Source organism: Nannobrachium achirus (assembly GCF_963921795.1).
Source record: "Nannobrachium achirus genome assembly, chromosome: 15".
In the NCBI taxonomy this organism is placed as follows: Eukaryota; Metazoa; Chordata; class Actinopteri; order Myctophiformes; family Myctophidae; genus Nannobrachium; species Nannobrachium achirus.
This window is the reverse complement of record NC_137822.1, coordinates 8,908,351-8,927,105: the sequence shown is the minus strand read 5'-3', so window position 1 is coordinate 8,927,105 and position 18,755 is coordinate 8,908,351. Positions and strand designations below refer to the sequence as shown.

Sequence of the window (18,755 nt, the reverse complement as noted above, 5' to 3'; positions counted from 1 at the left end):
ATTAATTAACCACTATTTCAAATTGGGGGATAATTTTTTTTTTCTTTTTTTACTTAAAGGGGTATTTCGGTCAAAAACGACTTTCCTACCTTTCAAATGATGATTCGGGAAGCTTCTGGGTTGATCCAGGTGTTGTTTGACCCATAGCAGCATTTTGTTCCATTTTCGATTTTCTCCCCTGCACCCCACGTCTCCAAACAGCTAGAGAAACACTGGGAAATCCCGTTTTGTATCGCGTGATCGGATTTCCCAGTGTTTCTCTAGCTGTGCTGAGTTCAGAGTTGAGCTTTTTGTAAACAAACATGGCGGCGACCAGGAGCTGGTGTAGCTCGGATATGCTAACAACAGTATGAGGGACTGAGACCGAGCGAGAAAAGTGAGTTTTGAGCGAGAATAATAACCGGATTATAAAACGACCCGAGAGGTGCCGTTTGGAGCCGTAGGGTGCAGGGGAGAAAATCGAAAATGGAACAAAATGCTGCTATGGGTCAAACAACACCTGGATCAACCCAGAAGCTTCCCGAATCATCATTTGAAAGGTAGGAAAGTCGTTTTTGACCGAAATACCCCTTTAAAATGCATATCGGTTCATAATATCGGTTATCAGCCTCTTTGATCACGACTTATCGATATCGAACATGAAAATCCCATATCGGTCGACCCCTAAAAATAAGAATAAGATAATGGTGTGTAAAACTGTTTGCCACGGACAAGACCATGTCTTTGCCACAGACACATTTGTCCATGTATGGACATACAGTATTGTACAGACATATTGATGAGCCCTCTGACCTGCAGCATGTTGAGCAGCAGGGACCTGAACTTGGTGCCATCCTCCACCATGAACAGAGCCATCTTGTCACAGAGCCTGGCGGCCGTGGCCGCGAAGCTCCGGTCTGACACCGCCTTGGAGTAGATGGTGCTGACCACCTGCATGGAGCACAGACAACATGAGATATCGACTGAAAACGAAGAACATTTGGTTACATTTAATTTTATTTTATACTCTCAAGTGTTAAATTACTGTTAAACATCTGCATTATTTAACTTACAAGAAGTCTACACCAGTGTTAATTTTGGCAGCACATTTTTGATTTAGTTTTAGTTCCAGTCTTTTGAATAAAATGTTTTAGTTGTAGTCATATTTTAGTAATCTGAAATGTTTTAGTTTTAGGCCCTGTCTATACCTAAAAAATCCCCGGGCGTTTCTGACTTCGTTTTGAAACCTCCGTTTTGAAGCCTCCACACGGGCCCGTGTAGAAAAATATGTGTGTCCACACAGTATTATCAAAACGCTATAAATCCCTGTCTGTGCGTCACCGAAGCGGGTGGCCGCGTACCCCTGCTCTCATGCAATCATTGCAGCAGCTATCTATCTATACTATAGGCTATGCATCGTCCAAGTTTCACTATCTTCACACTTTAACATGCACAATTGCTATTTAAACATTAATTTAATATAAATTTGCGAACTATTTCTAGAGCAGAAGAGGGGAGAGGAATCGTCGAGTGTGGTGCGCGCCGCTCTCTCTCTCTCAGCATTAAACGAATGTAACTCTATCAATCAGAACATCGTGGTCAAGCTAGCATCACTTTGTATTGAGAGAGAGAGAGAGTGTGGTGCGCTAACTCTATCAATCAGAGAGAGAGAGAGAGAGAGAGAGAGAGAGAGAGAGAGAGAGAGAGAGAGAGAGAGAGAGAAGAGGCAGGCGCGTCGTGTCAGATATGCTCCGTTAACAAGACTAGGGCTGTATCTCGTTATTGATAATGAGCACCTTATCGATCCGGCTTATTGAGCCGGTGGAAAGCATAACTGGTATCTTTTGCAACTGTGAGTTCGTGGCTGACCAGTGACCACCATCTATGAAGATGACATTTGACAAGAGTAACAAATATCATTAAAACAATCATTCATTAGGGCTCCATCCCTAAATAAGTTGTAATGTTAACATGTCGTGAATGCGCTCATAAATATGGATATTCTACAGAGACTACCATGGGATTCTCTCATAGCAAGGAGGAGGAGGCGAGGAGCACAAGGTGACGTAAGCATGCAAGCAAAGAACTTCTCCGTTTACGGTGTCCACAAGGCAAAAGAAATACGCCCGGGTAACAAAAATGCACTGCAGCCGGAGTTTTGGAAACTATTCGGCTAGTCCTCCGTTTGCATGCGTTTGCATGTGGACACCCATGTGCGTTCGTGGCTCTACCTCCCCGGGGATTAAAAATCCGTTGTCGTCTGGACGGGGCCTAAGTCTAGTTTTAGTCGACTAAATATCATAATATTTTAGTCGACTAAATGTACAGTTGATTTTGCCGACAAAACATTTTTGTCGGGCCTTGATGGTGTCGTAATGGCGGATTTTACACACTTTGTTGCACTCTGAAAATAGCCGATCTACAAGCTGTGTTGTGAGCTTGTAGATCTGCTATTTTCAGAGTGCAACACCCGAGTGCAACCAAACATAAAATTACTTGCCTTTTAGATCTACTGGCTCTCTTCTCCACTAGTCCCTACTGTGAAATTTTAGTCTAGTTTTTATTTGTTGTCAAAATTGTCAATATATTTAGTCTTAGTTTTAGTCATCATAGCTTAGTTTTTATTTAGTTTTCGTCAGTGAAAAAAGGTAGTCGACGAACATTTATTGTCATAGTTTTAGTCGACGAAATCAACACTGGTCTACACACTTAGAGAATGTATAATGAGCCTAATTGTTATTTTGATCAACGTTTCCAATAGATCTCTCCTTTTGGTACCACATCAATGGAATTGTGGATAAAGATCACATCCATCTATAACAAAATATTCTGAGAGGTCTGAGTGGCTGAATCTCATCAAATGGTGGCTCAAATGTAGAATAAATAATGGACCTTGACGTGAAATAAGTTGAAAATCACTGTTATATCGTCGTTGTCGAGTGGAAACCTTGTATCTCCAAAACCGTTTGTTTTGTATTCATCATTTTAAAAATGATCTAAACTAGTGAAAACAGCCGATCTACAAGCTGTAGATCTGCTGTTTTCACTACTTTTGTGCGACAGCCTTGTACGATGAAGCAGGGCTTTACTTTGCAAGAGAACATACAAATTTGAAACTTGGGAGATACGAGGTTTCCGGCCGACAGCGACGATATGGTACTGGGGGGGGGGGGGGGAGATGGGGACGCACCTGGGACAGGGTCTCCTCGGACTGCGCTGAGCCCTGCGCCTCCTGGATGAAGGAGGCCAGCTGGCGCTCCACTCCGCTGCTGTTGCTCCTCATGCTGTTGAGCAGCTCCACCAGCCGGTCCATGCGCTGCTGAGGCACCGCGTCCGCTGGATGCACGCACACCTCCTCCTGACCGGGGGAGGGGGGGGGGGTACAGTAGGGATGCGTTTAGGGCAGGGGTTTTCAAAGTGGGTGACGGGGCACCCTGGGGTGCCACGACGGCAGTCCAGGGGTGCCGCGAGATAATTTGATAATATTTGGAATTCATTTGGACGCTTGAAAAAATATTTAGTATCATTTTAAACTTGAAGTACAAAGTTATTTTCAGTCAGTTCTAACCAAAAAGGCTATTATCTCAACGTTTTCCTCGTTTTAATCACTAAAATATCGTCACTGTCGGGCAGAAAACAGCCGATCTACAAGCGCACAATGTTGTAGATCTGCTGTTTTCACTAGTTTAGTACATTTTATAGATGATAAATACAAAACGAACAGTTTTGGACATACAAGGTTTCCACCCGACAACAACAATATGCTATAAATATAAGGTGCTGGGAGTGAAAATTATGTAGGGGTGCCTCGGATAAGAAAAATATTTACGGGGTGCCCTGAGACAAAAACGTTTGGGAACCCCTGGTTTAGGGTACACAATCGTCTCAAGAAATGTGTGTGTTCACATGAAACCACAGAGAACGCAACAAAACCACGGTAGTACACAGCAGTGAAATTCTCCCCTTAACTTTGACAGTGTACAAATGGAACCAAATGAACCCTAACGGGTTCATTTGGTTCCATTTGTACACTGTCAAAGTTACAGACTTGCGAGGGTCAATTTAGACCCCCATGAAGGAACCTTGAGAGTCCATGAAATACAATTTGAGAACCACTGGTATACAGTATATGACTGGCCTTTGAGTGCTGTAAAGGTGCCACAAAACACCAAAATGACAGAAGATTGTTGAGAGCAATGGTTTTTATTTCTGTCCACTTGTTTCTGACGGTGGTAGTGTGGGAGGGAGCAGAACATTTTGCTGTAAAAGCCCTGTAAAAGCTCAGTAGCACGAACGCAATGCTGATGGGGGCCGCCATATTTATTGTTGTCTTCGTTTCAGGACCCGGTTTGAAGAATTCTTATTCGGGCACCCAAAATGCCGGCTCTGTGTGGCCGAAGCATTTATTTAAAACGTCTAAACTTTTGTGGATGCACCTAAAAATGCCTTTGTCTGGACGGCACATAAAAGTGACCAAAATGTAATTGCATTACTATAATTCTATTAATAACGATAATTTGAATAGTCAACAACTCTTTCAATCTTACAATGACCAATAATCAAACATTGCAGATCTGCAAGTTCACAACATGTCGCATCAGAGAGATATTGCATTTCTGAGCTTCAGACGAGCCTCGCTTGGGTGGTATAAATTGTCTTTCTTCATACCGTCATACATTTCTGGTATTTTACACCAAAGTATACAACATAAGACAATATTTGTCACTATGCTGTGTGTATATATCACAATATACATATATTTGCCAGACCCAGGGGGTCGGCCTACATAAGGCTTTGTCGGTCTGTCGGTCGGTCCCTCTTTTCCTCAGTGTCCCTCTTTTCCTCAGTGTGCCTGTGTTTGCCTCTGACTGCTCATCTGCCCCTCCCTTCCCTTGCTCGGCTGATTGCCTTGAGTGCCGTCACCTGTACGGGACCAGCTGAGTTGAGTTGGCTGACGAGCTGCTGAGACTATAAATTCCTGTGTGTTCATGTGTTAGTTCAGTGCTGCAAAACATTTGCCCCACAGCCATACTAGTGAAAACAGCCCATCTACAAGCTCACAAACATTTCCAGCTGCTCAGCCTATAAAATCCTGTGTGTTCATGTGTTAGTTCAGTGCCATACTAGTCAAAACAGCCGATCTACAAGCTCACTACGCTTTGTTGCTGAGACTATAAAATCCTGTGTGTTCATGTGTTAGTTCAGTGCCATACTAGTGAAAACAGCCGATCTACAAGCTCACTACGCTTTGTTGCTGAGACTATAAAATCCTGTGTGTTCATGTGTTAGTTCAGTGCCATACTAGTTTTCATTGCGGGTCTGGCACAACCAGGTGACCTGGTCTTGTTAATATATTTGCAGCAAATGGTCCAGGCCGGCCTGGGAAAGTGAGACCTACTGCAGATGAACTAGTTATTAATGTATTTTAAGATACTGTCAGATTGGTGATAACATTGGTTCCCAAACTTCTCTGGATAAGAGCCCACTTGAAGATCTTGAGAGCGTCTTGAGAGCGGCCCACCCTTCTGACCCTCTCGGTTGCCATGCTAAGCGGTCACACGGGTAAATATTCTACAAGCTCTACAAGCTCGCAACTTTGTGAGCTTGTAGATCGGCTCGACTCAGGCTTTAGGGTTGGGCGGGACATTTTTTGCATATCGTCACTGTCTGGCCAAAACCTCTTAACTCCATTTTTTAGATATTTATTTATTTACATTTGAGTGTTCGTTAAAATAATATTGAACCAATGGAAAGTAGTAAAAAGTGCTTGGGACAAAACCTCCTAACTCCACACTTTCTGCCAAACCAGCTAACTCCACCCGATTGGCCCTCTCTTTTTGTTTATAAATATGTGCTATTGAACACCCTTTACGTCTGTCTGTTGGTTAAAATAATATTGAACCAATGAAAAGTAGTAAAAAGCCCATCGGTCAAAACCTCCTAACTCCACTTGCGCTCAATTTCCCGAAAATGAACATTTTGGAGTTGGGAGGTTTTGGCCCGACAGCATAGATATATAAATTAACGTGCTAGAATCTTTATGTCGTCACAAGTACAGTATAGTAATAAAAATACTATACTGTGTGTTACTATATGTGTGTGTGTGTGTGTGTGTGTGTGTGTGTGTGTGTGTGTGTGTGTGTGTGCGTGTGTGTGTGTGTGTGTGCTGCCTGCGGTAATGCAGACTGACAGCCTATTGGTAAGCAGCTTTTCTCCTACCTCGTCCTTTAGCCTGCCTCTCAGCCTCTCCTTGGACGACTGCAGCAGGCTGACTTGGGGGCGGGGCCGGTCCTCCCGGGTCCCTGGCGCCGGGCACGCGTTCTTCTCACCGCCCGGCGTCGTCGTCGTCGACCCGGACGTGGGCGACTCCACCCCGGGACCCTTGTTGTCCCGGGGCTCCCGCGGTGGTGACGGGCCGCCGGGGGGCCACTCGCCCGGTGGCGTCTTGACATTCTCAATGGTCTCTTTGGTGCTGGTGCTTCTGGGGGCGTTTAGTCCTTTGTCACCGCTGAGGTGCTGCTGCGTCTGTCCGTGTTGGTGACCCTGTCCTTTCTGGTTGTTGTGGTTGTGCCAGCGGCGGTTCTGGCTGTAGCCGTGGTGCGGCGGGCCGCCACCTCCCCCCTGGCGCCCACCGCCGCCGCCGCCTTGGTGCTGGCGAGGAGGAGGGGGCCGCTGTCCGCTGTTTCTGTGGTCTCCTCCCGGTTGCTCCGGTGAGTTCTGCTGCTGCTGTTGTGGTGACAGCTGCTGGCCGTGGTCCCTCTGCTGCTGCTGGGGTGATTGTTGCTGCTGCTGCTGCTGCTGCTGCTGCTGTGGACTCTGGTGGTTCTTGCCTCCATCTCCTCCTCCTCCGCCGCCGCTCTGCGTTCGCTGTTGTCTCCTGGAATGAGAGAGGGTTTCGTTTAGCCAAGCGGTCGAGTGGCACTCCGTGGCGTGCCCCCTCTCTCTCTTTCTCTCCCTCTCTCTGTCCCTTTCCGCTCGGGACACCTCGTACATGGGTCGCGCTCTCCTACCTGCCCTTTCCTCTCTACCTCTCTTCCTGTCCAAGACCATTTCCAAAGCCGTCTGTTAAGTTTTAACTCAATTCTCTTAGCTAGAGAGACTGACTTCAGTGGGCATCACAAATCACAACCACACATACAGTACAGCTATCTTCTCTACCTTTGTCTAAGTAGGAACGCTGCCTCTCTCAAGAACAACAACGACAAAAAGGTTCCTTACATATGGATGGAGAGTGTTTACTGCATGTTCTCCTGTCCTACACTGGCTCAGGCCTGGACATGCAGCTGACATATGGTTCATTGGATTAGTCAGCCTGGTGGAGAGGAGGTGCCTCCATCTGTGAAACTACTGCAAACAGACTCAACTAGTAGTGCTTCAACTCTGCTATTACGCTCAGCTCCACAAGTACTGTACCTTTTGCACCCGGAAAAAGGCACAGACCACGTACTGTACAGCAGTGTTTCTCAAACTTTCAAATTTCAAGGTCTCCCCTTAACTCTGACAGTGTACAAATGGAACCAAATGGACCCGTTAGGGTTCATTTGGTTCCATTTGTACGCTGTCAGAGTTACAGACTTGTATGGGTCCATTTAGACCTCCCTAAAGGAACCCACAGAGTCCCTGGAATCCACTTTGAGAAACACTGCTGTACAGCAAGGACAACCAGTCCAGTCATCAACTAACGACTTGAAGTTAATTTAGACCTGAGGACCTGATTCTATAAATGTCTTCTAAATCCTAAAGGTTTTCTGAAAAAACGATATTTCTAGATTAGTGGTTCACAAACTGTTTTTAAATCAAGGACCACCAGAAGTATATGCATATATTTTGTTCCAGGGACTCCCCAGAAGCAAAGATTTGAGTTGGCTTGTTCGCTCTAAAAAAAAATGTATATTCAAAGATTTGCAAAAAACGTTCATGATCTTTCAAAAATAGCAGATCTACAAGCTAATAGCACCGAGTGACGCGCTATGAGCTTGCTATTTTTGAATAGCTAAAGTTTACAATAACAGTTAAAGTGGTTAAAATCTAACGTGGTACAGATGGTTTCCAGGTCTAAATGGGTTAAAGTATCTTTAAAAAGGAGAAAAAGGTTGAGTCTCACATCACATAACAAGGTATGGTAATTGAAAATCGATGCAAAGAATGAAATAATTTTGATTTTAAAAGAACTCCAGTACCACTGCAGTCCCTTCCATCATATTCAATGAAAAGGGTCGCTCCTCCCAATAGCAATGATGTCTACAACTAGAAGCGATCTCGCCGTATTGTTCCAATCCTATTACCAAATCTCCCTTTTCCAATTCCATTCCAAGACACATCATCAGTATGAACATATGGTGTCACAGGTGGCACTTGGGAGGTGCAGGGGTACAATTCCTGTTCTCTACATCGGAGAGCAGGGATTTAAATACTTTGTGGTGAATTAAAAGATCTCCCTGGTATGATGGCAAGCAGGTATAATACTAGATAATTGGGATATTCAACAGTCTAAAATAGAAAAACTGGATCATGCTCCCATACTGAGTTTAATGAATTATCACAAAGGTGGGAGGCGTTTTGAGCGTTCTAGCTCTTCTTATGGAGTCCACGTATGGTATCGTGACGCCCCACAAGCCCTAAAAACTAAACTCCAAACAGCCCAAAATAAACTAATTAGGGTCCTGCTTAACCTTCCCAATCAGACTCACCTCACCGCTACTCACCAGTTAAGAGTGGGGTGGCTCAGAGTAGATGACAGAGTACAGCAACTTGCAATGGGCCTGGTGTACAAGATACACTACACCACTATGATACCCAAGTACCTGTCAAAATACTTTAAAAACGTTAAGGATGTCCATAATTACAACACCAGAGGCAGTGCCACAGATCACGTTCAACCCAGAGTCAACTCAAAGAAAGGGTCGAACTCGTTCTTCTGCTACACCACAAAAATGTGGAATGCCTTACCGAAGGCCATAAAGGAGTGTGGATCACTAGCATCCTTTAAAATTGCCCTAAAAAACCACTTACAGGCAGCAGCCGTTCACAACTGGTAAAAACCTAGCCCAACCCTACCCTCCCTGCCCCTTCCTTGTATATACTGTACATACTGATTGTTTAGACTTACTGTTACCTGCCCCTTCCTTGTATATATTGTATATACTGTACTTACTGATTGTATAGACCTACTGTTTTCTTTTTTTCTTTACATATCTACTGCATAGTACTGTGTTCTATTTGTCTGTCATTCAATGTTATATGAGATACTTTAATGGTTTCCTGTTGAAATAAGCTTAGTCTTTTCATGGATCTCCTTTTAGTAGACCTTGTACCAGTGAACTGTACCGTCATGAATCTGTACATTTTCCTATGCAAACTTCTAATAAAGCCTTCAATCAATCAATCAATCAATCAAACCTAATAAGATTCTTGAAATGTCATTCAGCATGATCCAGTGTGGACTAGACAGTTTTTGTTATTTTAGGCTGTCCTTCTGTACAGCACCTGGGATTGTATCTTTCAGAACCAGAAGTGCATGCTTTGTGGACTTCTCTACATTCAACGATCAGCAGTCTAACCAACAACGACTACACAGTACACGTAAATTAAACCTTCAATACATTTACACACCAGAATAACTGGTGAGCAGAACATTTGAGTAGTAGTAGTAGAGTCATAACTGCACTTCTAAATCCTATATACGGTATTATAGGCTATATAAATTGGCAAATTATTGCCTTTGTGAATCCATAGATAGCCGTGAAGGCGAGTAGCCATTTGTGACCTTAAGTTCTTGCTTTGTTTTGACACAGAAGTTGGGTTGTGCCCAGGGACGTGCTGGGCCCCTGATTCAGCCCGGGAAAAAGAGTTTGAGAGGCCCTCATTGCACGCTATAGAGAGAGATCTCTCTCTATAGCGCTGCTGCTACTCAAAGATTTGCCATTTCAGATCATGACAAGTGACAAGCCAGTGGGCCAATTCACCCTTTGTCAAGTCCCGCCCATTGTCCTGCCCCTCTCCACACCCATTGGTTGCTTTGACTTGGAGGGACATTCAGTGGGACATTCCATCCACTGCCATGTTAATTCAGTTGCTTCATATTGTTATTCTGTGTGCTCAATTCTAATTTCAAACTTTGTTTCAGTCGATTGGAGCTGCTCAGTGGCAGGATAGTGAATCAGCATGTTTTTAAATGTTTTTATTTCTCCAAAAAATATGTTTTGGCTAATTCAACATAAAAAAGGCGGAACCAGGGCGGGACAAGGCAGATAGAGCCTGCTGGTTGGTCAGTCAGGGACCAACCAGGAGGCTAACAAAGGGTGAATTACATGAGTTATATTACATGAGAAACCTTGTATGTCCAAAACCGTTTGTTTTGTATTTATCATTTAAAAAAATAATTAAACTAGTGAAAACAGCCGATCTACAAACAAGCACACAAGTGTGCTTGTAGATCTGCTTTTTTCACTACTTTTGTGCGACGGCCTTGTTATGATGAAGCAGGGCTTTGCTTTGCGAAAAAAAAAGAAATTTGAAACTTGGAGATACGAGGTTTCTGCCCGACAGTGACAATTTACTTTGTTGGCCGCCCAGCCCCCAAAATGGGGGCTTATTTTTTCCTGATGGCCGGCCTGGACCGGCCGGGAATGAACCGGCCGTTCGGGAGTTGTCCCGCTTTTCCCAATGGCCAGCACGTCCCTGGTTGTGCCCACAGTGTGCAGGCAGTTTTTTAAATGGTACTGGAAACGAGCAGCATTGGCAGCATTGCTCTGTATGCTGCCCAAGGGCCAACTAAAAATAGTACCTGAAGGACATTTCCATCAGTGCTGGATTCTCTATGATTGTAAAGGATTCTGTCCAAAAGAAACTATTCAAATACTAGACGTTCACATCTAGTGACGGCCGGCCGGTTCTCAAAAAATAAAAATGAAAAACTAATGTCAAATTATAACCTTGATTAAAGAAGCTGGAGGCTGAAGTGGAAAGAAAATAAGAAAACATAATAAATGAAAATGGACCACTTTGCTCAGAGAAGGAAGGCCAACATATTCGTCACCTTCTGAAAATTCTTTTTTTGAGGGTTCAACTTTAAAGAAAAAGTGAATGTACAAGTGAAGTCATACATTTGAATGAATATTTGGCCCTGTGGAATAGTAGCCTGTACTACTGTACCTTTTAAAATGTAGATTATAACGTATTTATGCCGCATAGAGCTGAGGTAATTGTCATATCCAAGCTCACACGAGGAAATCAAAGTCCACTAGTGGACTTTACTGATGTGATCTCTCTAGAGTCTAGACTCTAGACCAGGGGTCTTCAACAGGGGGTCTGGGACCCCTAGGGGGTCGGGGACCCTTAGAGTTACTACAGGGGGGCCGCCAAATCCTTGTGTGATCATTCTTTTAAATTAAAAACTTGAACCCTCGCATCCCTATTCCGAGGAGAACTTTAGCCAAAAATAGTCTATGAATCTATAAAATCGATGAAAATTTGCATCACACATTTATACAATATGTAGAGCTTCATCTCTCTCTCAGCTAAGGGGTCCTTGGCCTGAAAACGTTGAAGACCCCTGCTCTAGACCTTTTCTGGGTCTGAAAATGTATTTTCTGTTTATTAAATGGAGAGACAGGGAGACGCCTGTTACTGAACAAACACTCTATAGCAATGATTACTATCAAAATATAGTGCTTTAACCTTTTAACAAAAGCCAAAAAATCTCACATACCCTAACCTTTAAGAGCAACGATGTATTCATTCCTGAGGTGTTAGTCTTACTCTTTGGCCCGTTCTAATAAGCCAGTCTGCTGATAATGCGACTGTCAGACAGTAATAAAAGCTAAATCACATTTAATGACTGTAAGCCCTACAGTCACATAAGCGAGCGATCACATTGGCTTGTGTCGACTCACTTCTCCGGTAAACATTGCGTTGGAACAACACAGCTAAGACTAAAGCTGATTGGTCAGCTGACGGCCCACTGCATTGCCTGCACCAACAGAGATGACCAGGACCATTTCTCCACACCAGTAGGCAAAGAACAGACCAGCGTCCTTGGGAAGAAGGCTCGCGTCAAGTTAACTTGGGGAGAAAGGTCCGGTTGGGTGTAACTAGCGTGGCTTTTAGACTCTTGGTCTTATTCTTACACAGCTTTCTTGAGGACTGTCCTGAGGGAGGAATTGTGGTAGAATTATACCTTATGTTGTCATCATTTTGTTCACCTTTTGCCTTATGATTATGTTCTGATTATTTTATTTTGCATTATTATAAGAGTCAAGATGCCACCGCACAGGCCACGAGTTTAGAAACTCTACGCTTGCTAAGGGAAGGAGCGCTCGTTTTCAACAGCGTCGGCAGGTTAGCTACTCACCAGCGTCGGCAGGTTAGTTTTACTGAGGTTAAGGTTAGGGATAGGTTTAGAGTTAGGGTTAAGGTTAGGGTTAGAGTTGGGGTTAGGGTTAGAGTTAAGGATAGGTTTAGGTTTTGGTGCACCTCTGCCGCGGTCCAAGTGACTACAATGGAGCGCTCCCTACCTCCGGTTCAGCCAATCACAAGCTTCAAAAATGAGTCCGGGGCATGGTTTTCCCTTAGCAAGCGTAGAGTTTCTAAACTTGCGCACAGGCCTGGTATATCTATCGTTTTGGGTACAGCTTGACCCATGAGTCTAATGTACAGTACGGTTCTTGTTGTCCCCATGATATCACGTATTAAAGCCAAGGGGCTTCTTTCTCTGGAATTGAGGCCCACTTCCGGGTTCTCCCTGAGCCTGCTGTTTCTATTAATGGCCCAGCAGATGTCGCTATTTCACCTTCGGTTGTGGCAATACATTATTATAATCTCAATGTACCTCAAAGGAGGTTTTGGGATCTTCTACCGAGTGAAGACCCCGCCCTCGCTGCGGTTGCAGCCAATAGCATTAATTTCCGTTCGCATTTCGGACCGGGCGGAAATAGACCTTATATAGAAGGATGCCGGCTTTTGAAATAGACGATAAATAGGCTTATTTTACGGTGTGTAGAAACCAATGTTGTGACGCCGTCCATACTTTTTTATGGTCTATAATTAAAGCACAACCACCACCACCACAGTAATCCTGGTCTCTATACTGCCTGATGGAGGGGAAAGGAACTGGTTGGAATAACGTGTTCCTTCCACATCCAACCGGGGAAACTCCCCCCTGTCAGGTGGAAAGAAGCGACTTGGACTCCTCATGCATAAAAGGAAGCATGAGGACAGTCCTTTGTCTCCCCAGGTTGGCAGAGGGACCGCCCAGGATTACATTAGATAATTGACACCGCGTGAAAAATGGGTTACAAAATGGTGGGATAAAAAAAAAAGATAATAAATAAAAAATCACCATCACCACTAACACCACCACCATCACCTTCAACACGAGAAGAGAAACCCAACGGCTGTACCTCCAATACGTTGCAGTTTTACTGGACTGTATATTATGGTTCCCCGGCCTGACCCCCTGTTTTCCACTGACCTGGCTGAGACTTGCCGCTTCCCCCCAGGGCCGGTAGGCAGCAGTACGGTTAGATGGTCCCGGCCGAGATGACCGCCCGCTCTACAACAAGCAGAAGAGGAGGGCCATCCCACCATGCCAGATGCAATGGGATGGATGGAAAAGAAGAAACATGCGGAACGGACAAAACACGATGGAAGCCGAAAGGAGGTTGAAAAACAATCACGAGGAGGAGAAGGAGGGAAAAAAAAGAAGACAGCAGAGAAAAAGGGGTACAGGGAGGAGGAACAGGAGCAAAATTCAAAGGAGAGGCGCAGAGAGAAAAAACAAAACAAAAAGAGAACTCAATCTACCAGTCATAGCAGCTACACACACACACAATCCATTCTACATGCATGGGTCTACTATCCCGGTAAACCATCTCGGACGTGTGAATTGACATTTTTCTTCTGGAGGAGACGCATGAAAATGTGAATTCACGCGACCGCGCTGGTTTACCAAGCTACAAGAGTGAAGAATGCCACGGCAACTAAAACAGTGAAATGAGTAGATAGATGTAACTATGGGAAGGGAAAGGAGGGTGGTGATTGGTGGTTGTCGTGATGGATGGGAGGGACACCGGAGATACGCTGTCACAAGTGGACTAAAACTGTGGACTGTGGGTCGGGACTCTGTATTTTCTTTTTAATATATATAATCATTCATTCATCATAATCAAGGAATAATAATGAAATAATCGTGGTATTGATTTAAAGTCATGTCACCCAGCAATACCATCTACAGGTACACAGAGCAGCATTCACAGTACAGTAGGAGAGATGACCAATTCACTCATTATTTTATCACCAGTTTCTGCCATGGCAGCAAAGTTGACTTTGAACTGTTTGTTGAACACACACTTCAATTTTATCGATCAAAAACTTGTAGCTTCAGAATATAAAATATCACATTACTATAGTATCACCTACATACCTCCATGTACCTGTCTGCCTACCTACTGTAACGAATGTTCCCCTCTCCCCACCCAGGAATGAACTGTTCCCTAACTAATCTGTAATCTTGTGTTATACTTTCTTGTACAGTGGTGGTGTGTGAAAATAGTGAAAATAGCTGATCTAGAAGCTCACAACACATGGCACCGTGACACGATGCACACTTGCAGATCAGCTATTTGCACAATGCCTTATCAAATTACCGTTAATGAATCGTAATCGAGGTAAAAGTTTGAAATAATCATGATAATGATCTGAAGTTATATCGCCCATCCACCCATCCCAGGTAATACTGTAACCCTGCTTTCTTTCTACCACTATCCCTCCCAACATCGGTCTTAATTTGTCTCTTTCTCTCCCTCTTCCTCTCCATGTTACAGTGTAAATATCCCTTGCTTAAAGCTGAGTAGTAGATCACTGAATCAGCCAACATTTCTCCTAATCTCCTCTGTCTAAGTCAATACCTCCGTTCCATTCTACATCTTATGTTCTCTGTTGTCTCATTTGACAGCTTTCATCTCAGGCCCTAATATAGTACTCTCTCTCTCTCTCTCTCTCTCTCTCTCTCTCTCTCTCTCTCTCTCTCTCTCTCTCTCTCTCTCTCTCTCTCTCTCTCTCTCTCTCTCTCTCTCTCTCTCTCTCTCTCTCTCTCTCTCTCTCTCTCTCTCTCTCTCTCTCTCTCTCATATAGCACGAAGGACTCGTCAACCTCTGTCTGTGCCTCTCCCTGGGGTACGGAGACATGAGGTTATATAGGCTTCCCTGAGACGTATGTTACTGTGGAAAAAGAGCAAACCGCAAGAACAGAGCAACACAGTCTTTTATAGGCTGGGATGCTCGCTGGGGCTGATGTAGGGTCTGCGTTATAGTCTGGAGGGAAGGCGCCATCAAAGCACACAAATTGTTCTTTTTTTCGACTATGCAGAGGGGAACCCGGAGCAGTCCTGAAACCTGAAACTTTTACAGAACCTGTGAAGTTCTGCTATGGTTCTTTTTTCTTTTACGTCTCTATTATAACCACGATCACCCTTGAAGGAGGGGGAGGTATGTCATTCAAAAAAATAACTCACAAAAATGATAAAAAATAAAAAAAAAAGTATAATTGATATGTGACTTTATACTTTTCATTGGTTCAGTATTTTAAAAAACTCACCTGCCGTCCTGATTTGGGGCATGTCATTATAGCAGAACATCTTAAGAAATGTTAATAAAAAATAACGCAGTTAAAAAGAAGTAGAGTTCTAGATCAGCTATTTTTTATACCATTGCACGACACCGTCATGTGTCAAAGCATAAAACACAAGGCATTAATTTATGAATAAATAAGGTTTTCTGCCCGACAGCGACAATTTCACAGATGCATGCACACCTTCTCACAAACATGGACATGGGCGTGCAGCCACACACACACACACACACACACACACACACACACACACACACACACACACACACACACACACACACACACACACACACACACACACACACACACACACACACACACACACACACACACACACACACACACACACACACACACACACACACACACACACACACACACACAAAACGCCATGAACGTACACAGTAGGTCAACCGAAGCAACTGAGAAGTTGCCACTTCAACCCCAACAACCCCTATTCTGGAGGGAACACACATTGTTGCATTGTGAGCTTATAGATCGGCTATTTTTGGCAAAGAGATTTGGTGTAGAGACAGTGAAGTGAACCAGTGTACCAAGTGTGGTTGCAACTATCAGGTCCGTTTCACTAAGAATAGAGGATTTTTGGTTAAAGGACTCCTACACCTAAATATACATTTCTAACCCATTAAGCCTTGAATTAAAACATCAAATGAAATAAACTTAAAAACAACTCCCAGTGTAAATCACACATAGGGAACTTTTCCACCAAAAGAACCTTGGTTCAAGAACCAGTGCTGTTCAATTTTCTTGGAACCTTGGTTCGTTTTTGCGAAATGGCCGCGAACCAAGTTGCGTTTCTACCAGATTGAACCAGAGGAACCAAGGATTTTGTGGTTCCCGTTCCGAACCAACTTCTACGGTTCGACTCGGCTCTCGGGTGGAAAAACTCACCTCTGGTTCATCCCATAGGCGGGAGAAAGAACCCAAACCGGTTCTTTGCCGGTTCAAAAAACGCCCATAGTGTGAAGTGAGCGGTGCTATTTATGAGTTAATTTCATTAACACATTCAGTGCCACCTTTTCAATACTAGAGGGCGCCCAATGGCCATAGAATCCACCATAGACAAGCCAAGCGTTGTATATGCACAAGCCGTGCGCAGCCATGACGCGCCTGAACACTTTCCTTTGTGTCATGAACAGGGACAGGATGAAGTTAGCTTGAAGTTAGCTATTGGCTACCAAGCATTTTAGAAGCCCTATTTTCGGCGATTTAGCCATGATTAAACCTTGCACACCTCATGGATATGCATGGAACAGAGAAAATGAGCTCTAAAGATCCTGGATTGCATTGGAGTGGATGGTAAATATCGGCGGCGCGACGCTCCCGCGGGCCGTGTAAAAAGATGACGGCCGGCGGCCCGGCTCGAAAAAAAAAAAAAAAATACAAAAAAAAAAGTTTTTTTAAAAAGCCGAACTAGTTCGGGATCGGCACCCTGATAAGGTCCAAATAAAGCCGAACTAGTTCGGGATTGGCACAGTAAGAGTTAAGCGTTCCACGAAGCTTGGCCAACAAACATTTGAGCGCTTTGTGCCAAGATGTAGGCCAGATGTAGGCCACACTTCAGAGCCCAGACAAAAGCCAGATAATGGAGCTCAGCTCATAAAAACCTGGAATATCAAGATGCAAGGTTTCTGCCCGACAGCAACGATGTCGTTCTCATACACAAAAACCCAAGTCACCACCAATTATACTTCTCACTTTACAAAACACAATCCAAGTCTCTCTCATGGCTCAACTTTTTAGCCTTTTCATCCACAAAGACAACCCAAATATTTTCTTTTGTGCCTGTTGCTTAGCAACAGAGGAAATATTTTCCAGTGACGTCGGGATGAAATGGGCGAGAGAACGAAAGAGAGAGAGAGGTTTTCTCTTAACCCATTTAGGCCTAGGATTATGGACTGCTTTAACTACTGAAAAATAGCAGATATACAAGCTCGCAGCGCGGCACTCGGTGCCGCGCTGCGAGCTTGTATATCTGCTATTTTTGTAGATCTGCTATTTTTGAAAAATCAAGATTTTTTTTGCAAGTCTTTGAATATATCTACTTAAAAGCTAACATTTGTAACTTTAATATTTGCTTCTGGGTGGTCCCTGGAACAACATATTTGAGATGGGGGTCCGTGGCCAAATACATGTAATTTTGGGGGTCCTTGACATGAAAAAGTTTGAGAACAGCATGATTTGGAAGAAGGATTTGGAAGTCGGGTCAAAGATCGGGTCAAATATATTCAAAGACTTGCACTCATTTTAACGATTTTTCAAAAATAGCAGATCTACAAGCTCGCAGCGCGGCACTCGGTGCCACGCTGTGAGCTTGTATATCTGCTATTTTTCAATAGTTAAAGCATAAAATAATGGTTAAAGTGGTTCAAATCTAACGCGACTCGGGCGCGTTCCAGGTATTTGAGAGTTAAGTATCAGGAATTGAAAATTGGCTTGAATGAAGTCACTCACTTGGGTTAAACATGAGATTTTTATAGGCTTTCCAAAAAGACGTTGGAAGACTTATAGGCCCTGTTTTAATGCGGTGGTTCTCAACCTGTGGGTCAGGACCCTCAGGGGGGGTCCCCAGATGATAGTGAAGTGGCAATTTGAGGACTGTTAAAACTTTTTAATACCAAAAAATAAATAAAGAAAGGATAAAAGACCATTACTGCAATGAAAAATCTATATACCATAAAACCCGGTCAACCATGGGCCAAATTGCCAAATAATATAAGAGGCAACATTTTTGAAAATAGCTGATCTACAAGCTCACAACGCCTCGTGTTGGGAGGCATATTGAGCTTGTTGATCTGACATTTTCACAATATTCATCTGTGGAACCCAGTCAATGCCTCAGGCCTGGGCCACAGGGTAGTGGTCCAGGCACCTAGGCTGGTAATCCAGCCCTTGCAGCGTCGCAGGTTCGAGTCCTGATCCTGACGACCTTTGCTGCGTCTCACCCCCCCACCCCCCCCCATCTCCCATTCTGTTCACCTATCAATAAAAGGCAGAAAAGGCCCAAAAAGTATCTTAAAAAAAAAGGAAATTTAATGCCTCAACTCCTACAATTCCAAGTGCTTGTCAGGGTGGGGCGGCTTCCAGGTTCAAATATGACTATTTTGTGGGGTCACGGCCTGCAGTGC

General features: G+C 44.0%; 1 protein-coding gene across 1 annotated transcript in view; it reads right to left on the bottom strand.

Moving 5' to 3' along the window:
- The window catches only part of ctif (CBP80/20-dependent translation initiation factor), an 86,419-nt gene that overhangs the window by 16,617 nt on the left and 51,047 nt on the right, over window positions 1-18,755 (bottom strand). The window contains exons 9-11 of the mRNA XM_080742726.1: window positions 6,199-6,856; window positions 3,170-3,337; window positions 793-930 (exon numbers count right to left, since the gene is read on the bottom strand). Coding sequence (XP_080598852.1) covers window positions 793-930; window positions 3,170-3,337; window positions 6,199-6,856 — 964 coding nt within the window. The remainder of the gene's footprint in view (window positions 1-792; window positions 931-3,169; window positions 3,338-6,198; window positions 6,857-18,755) is intronic.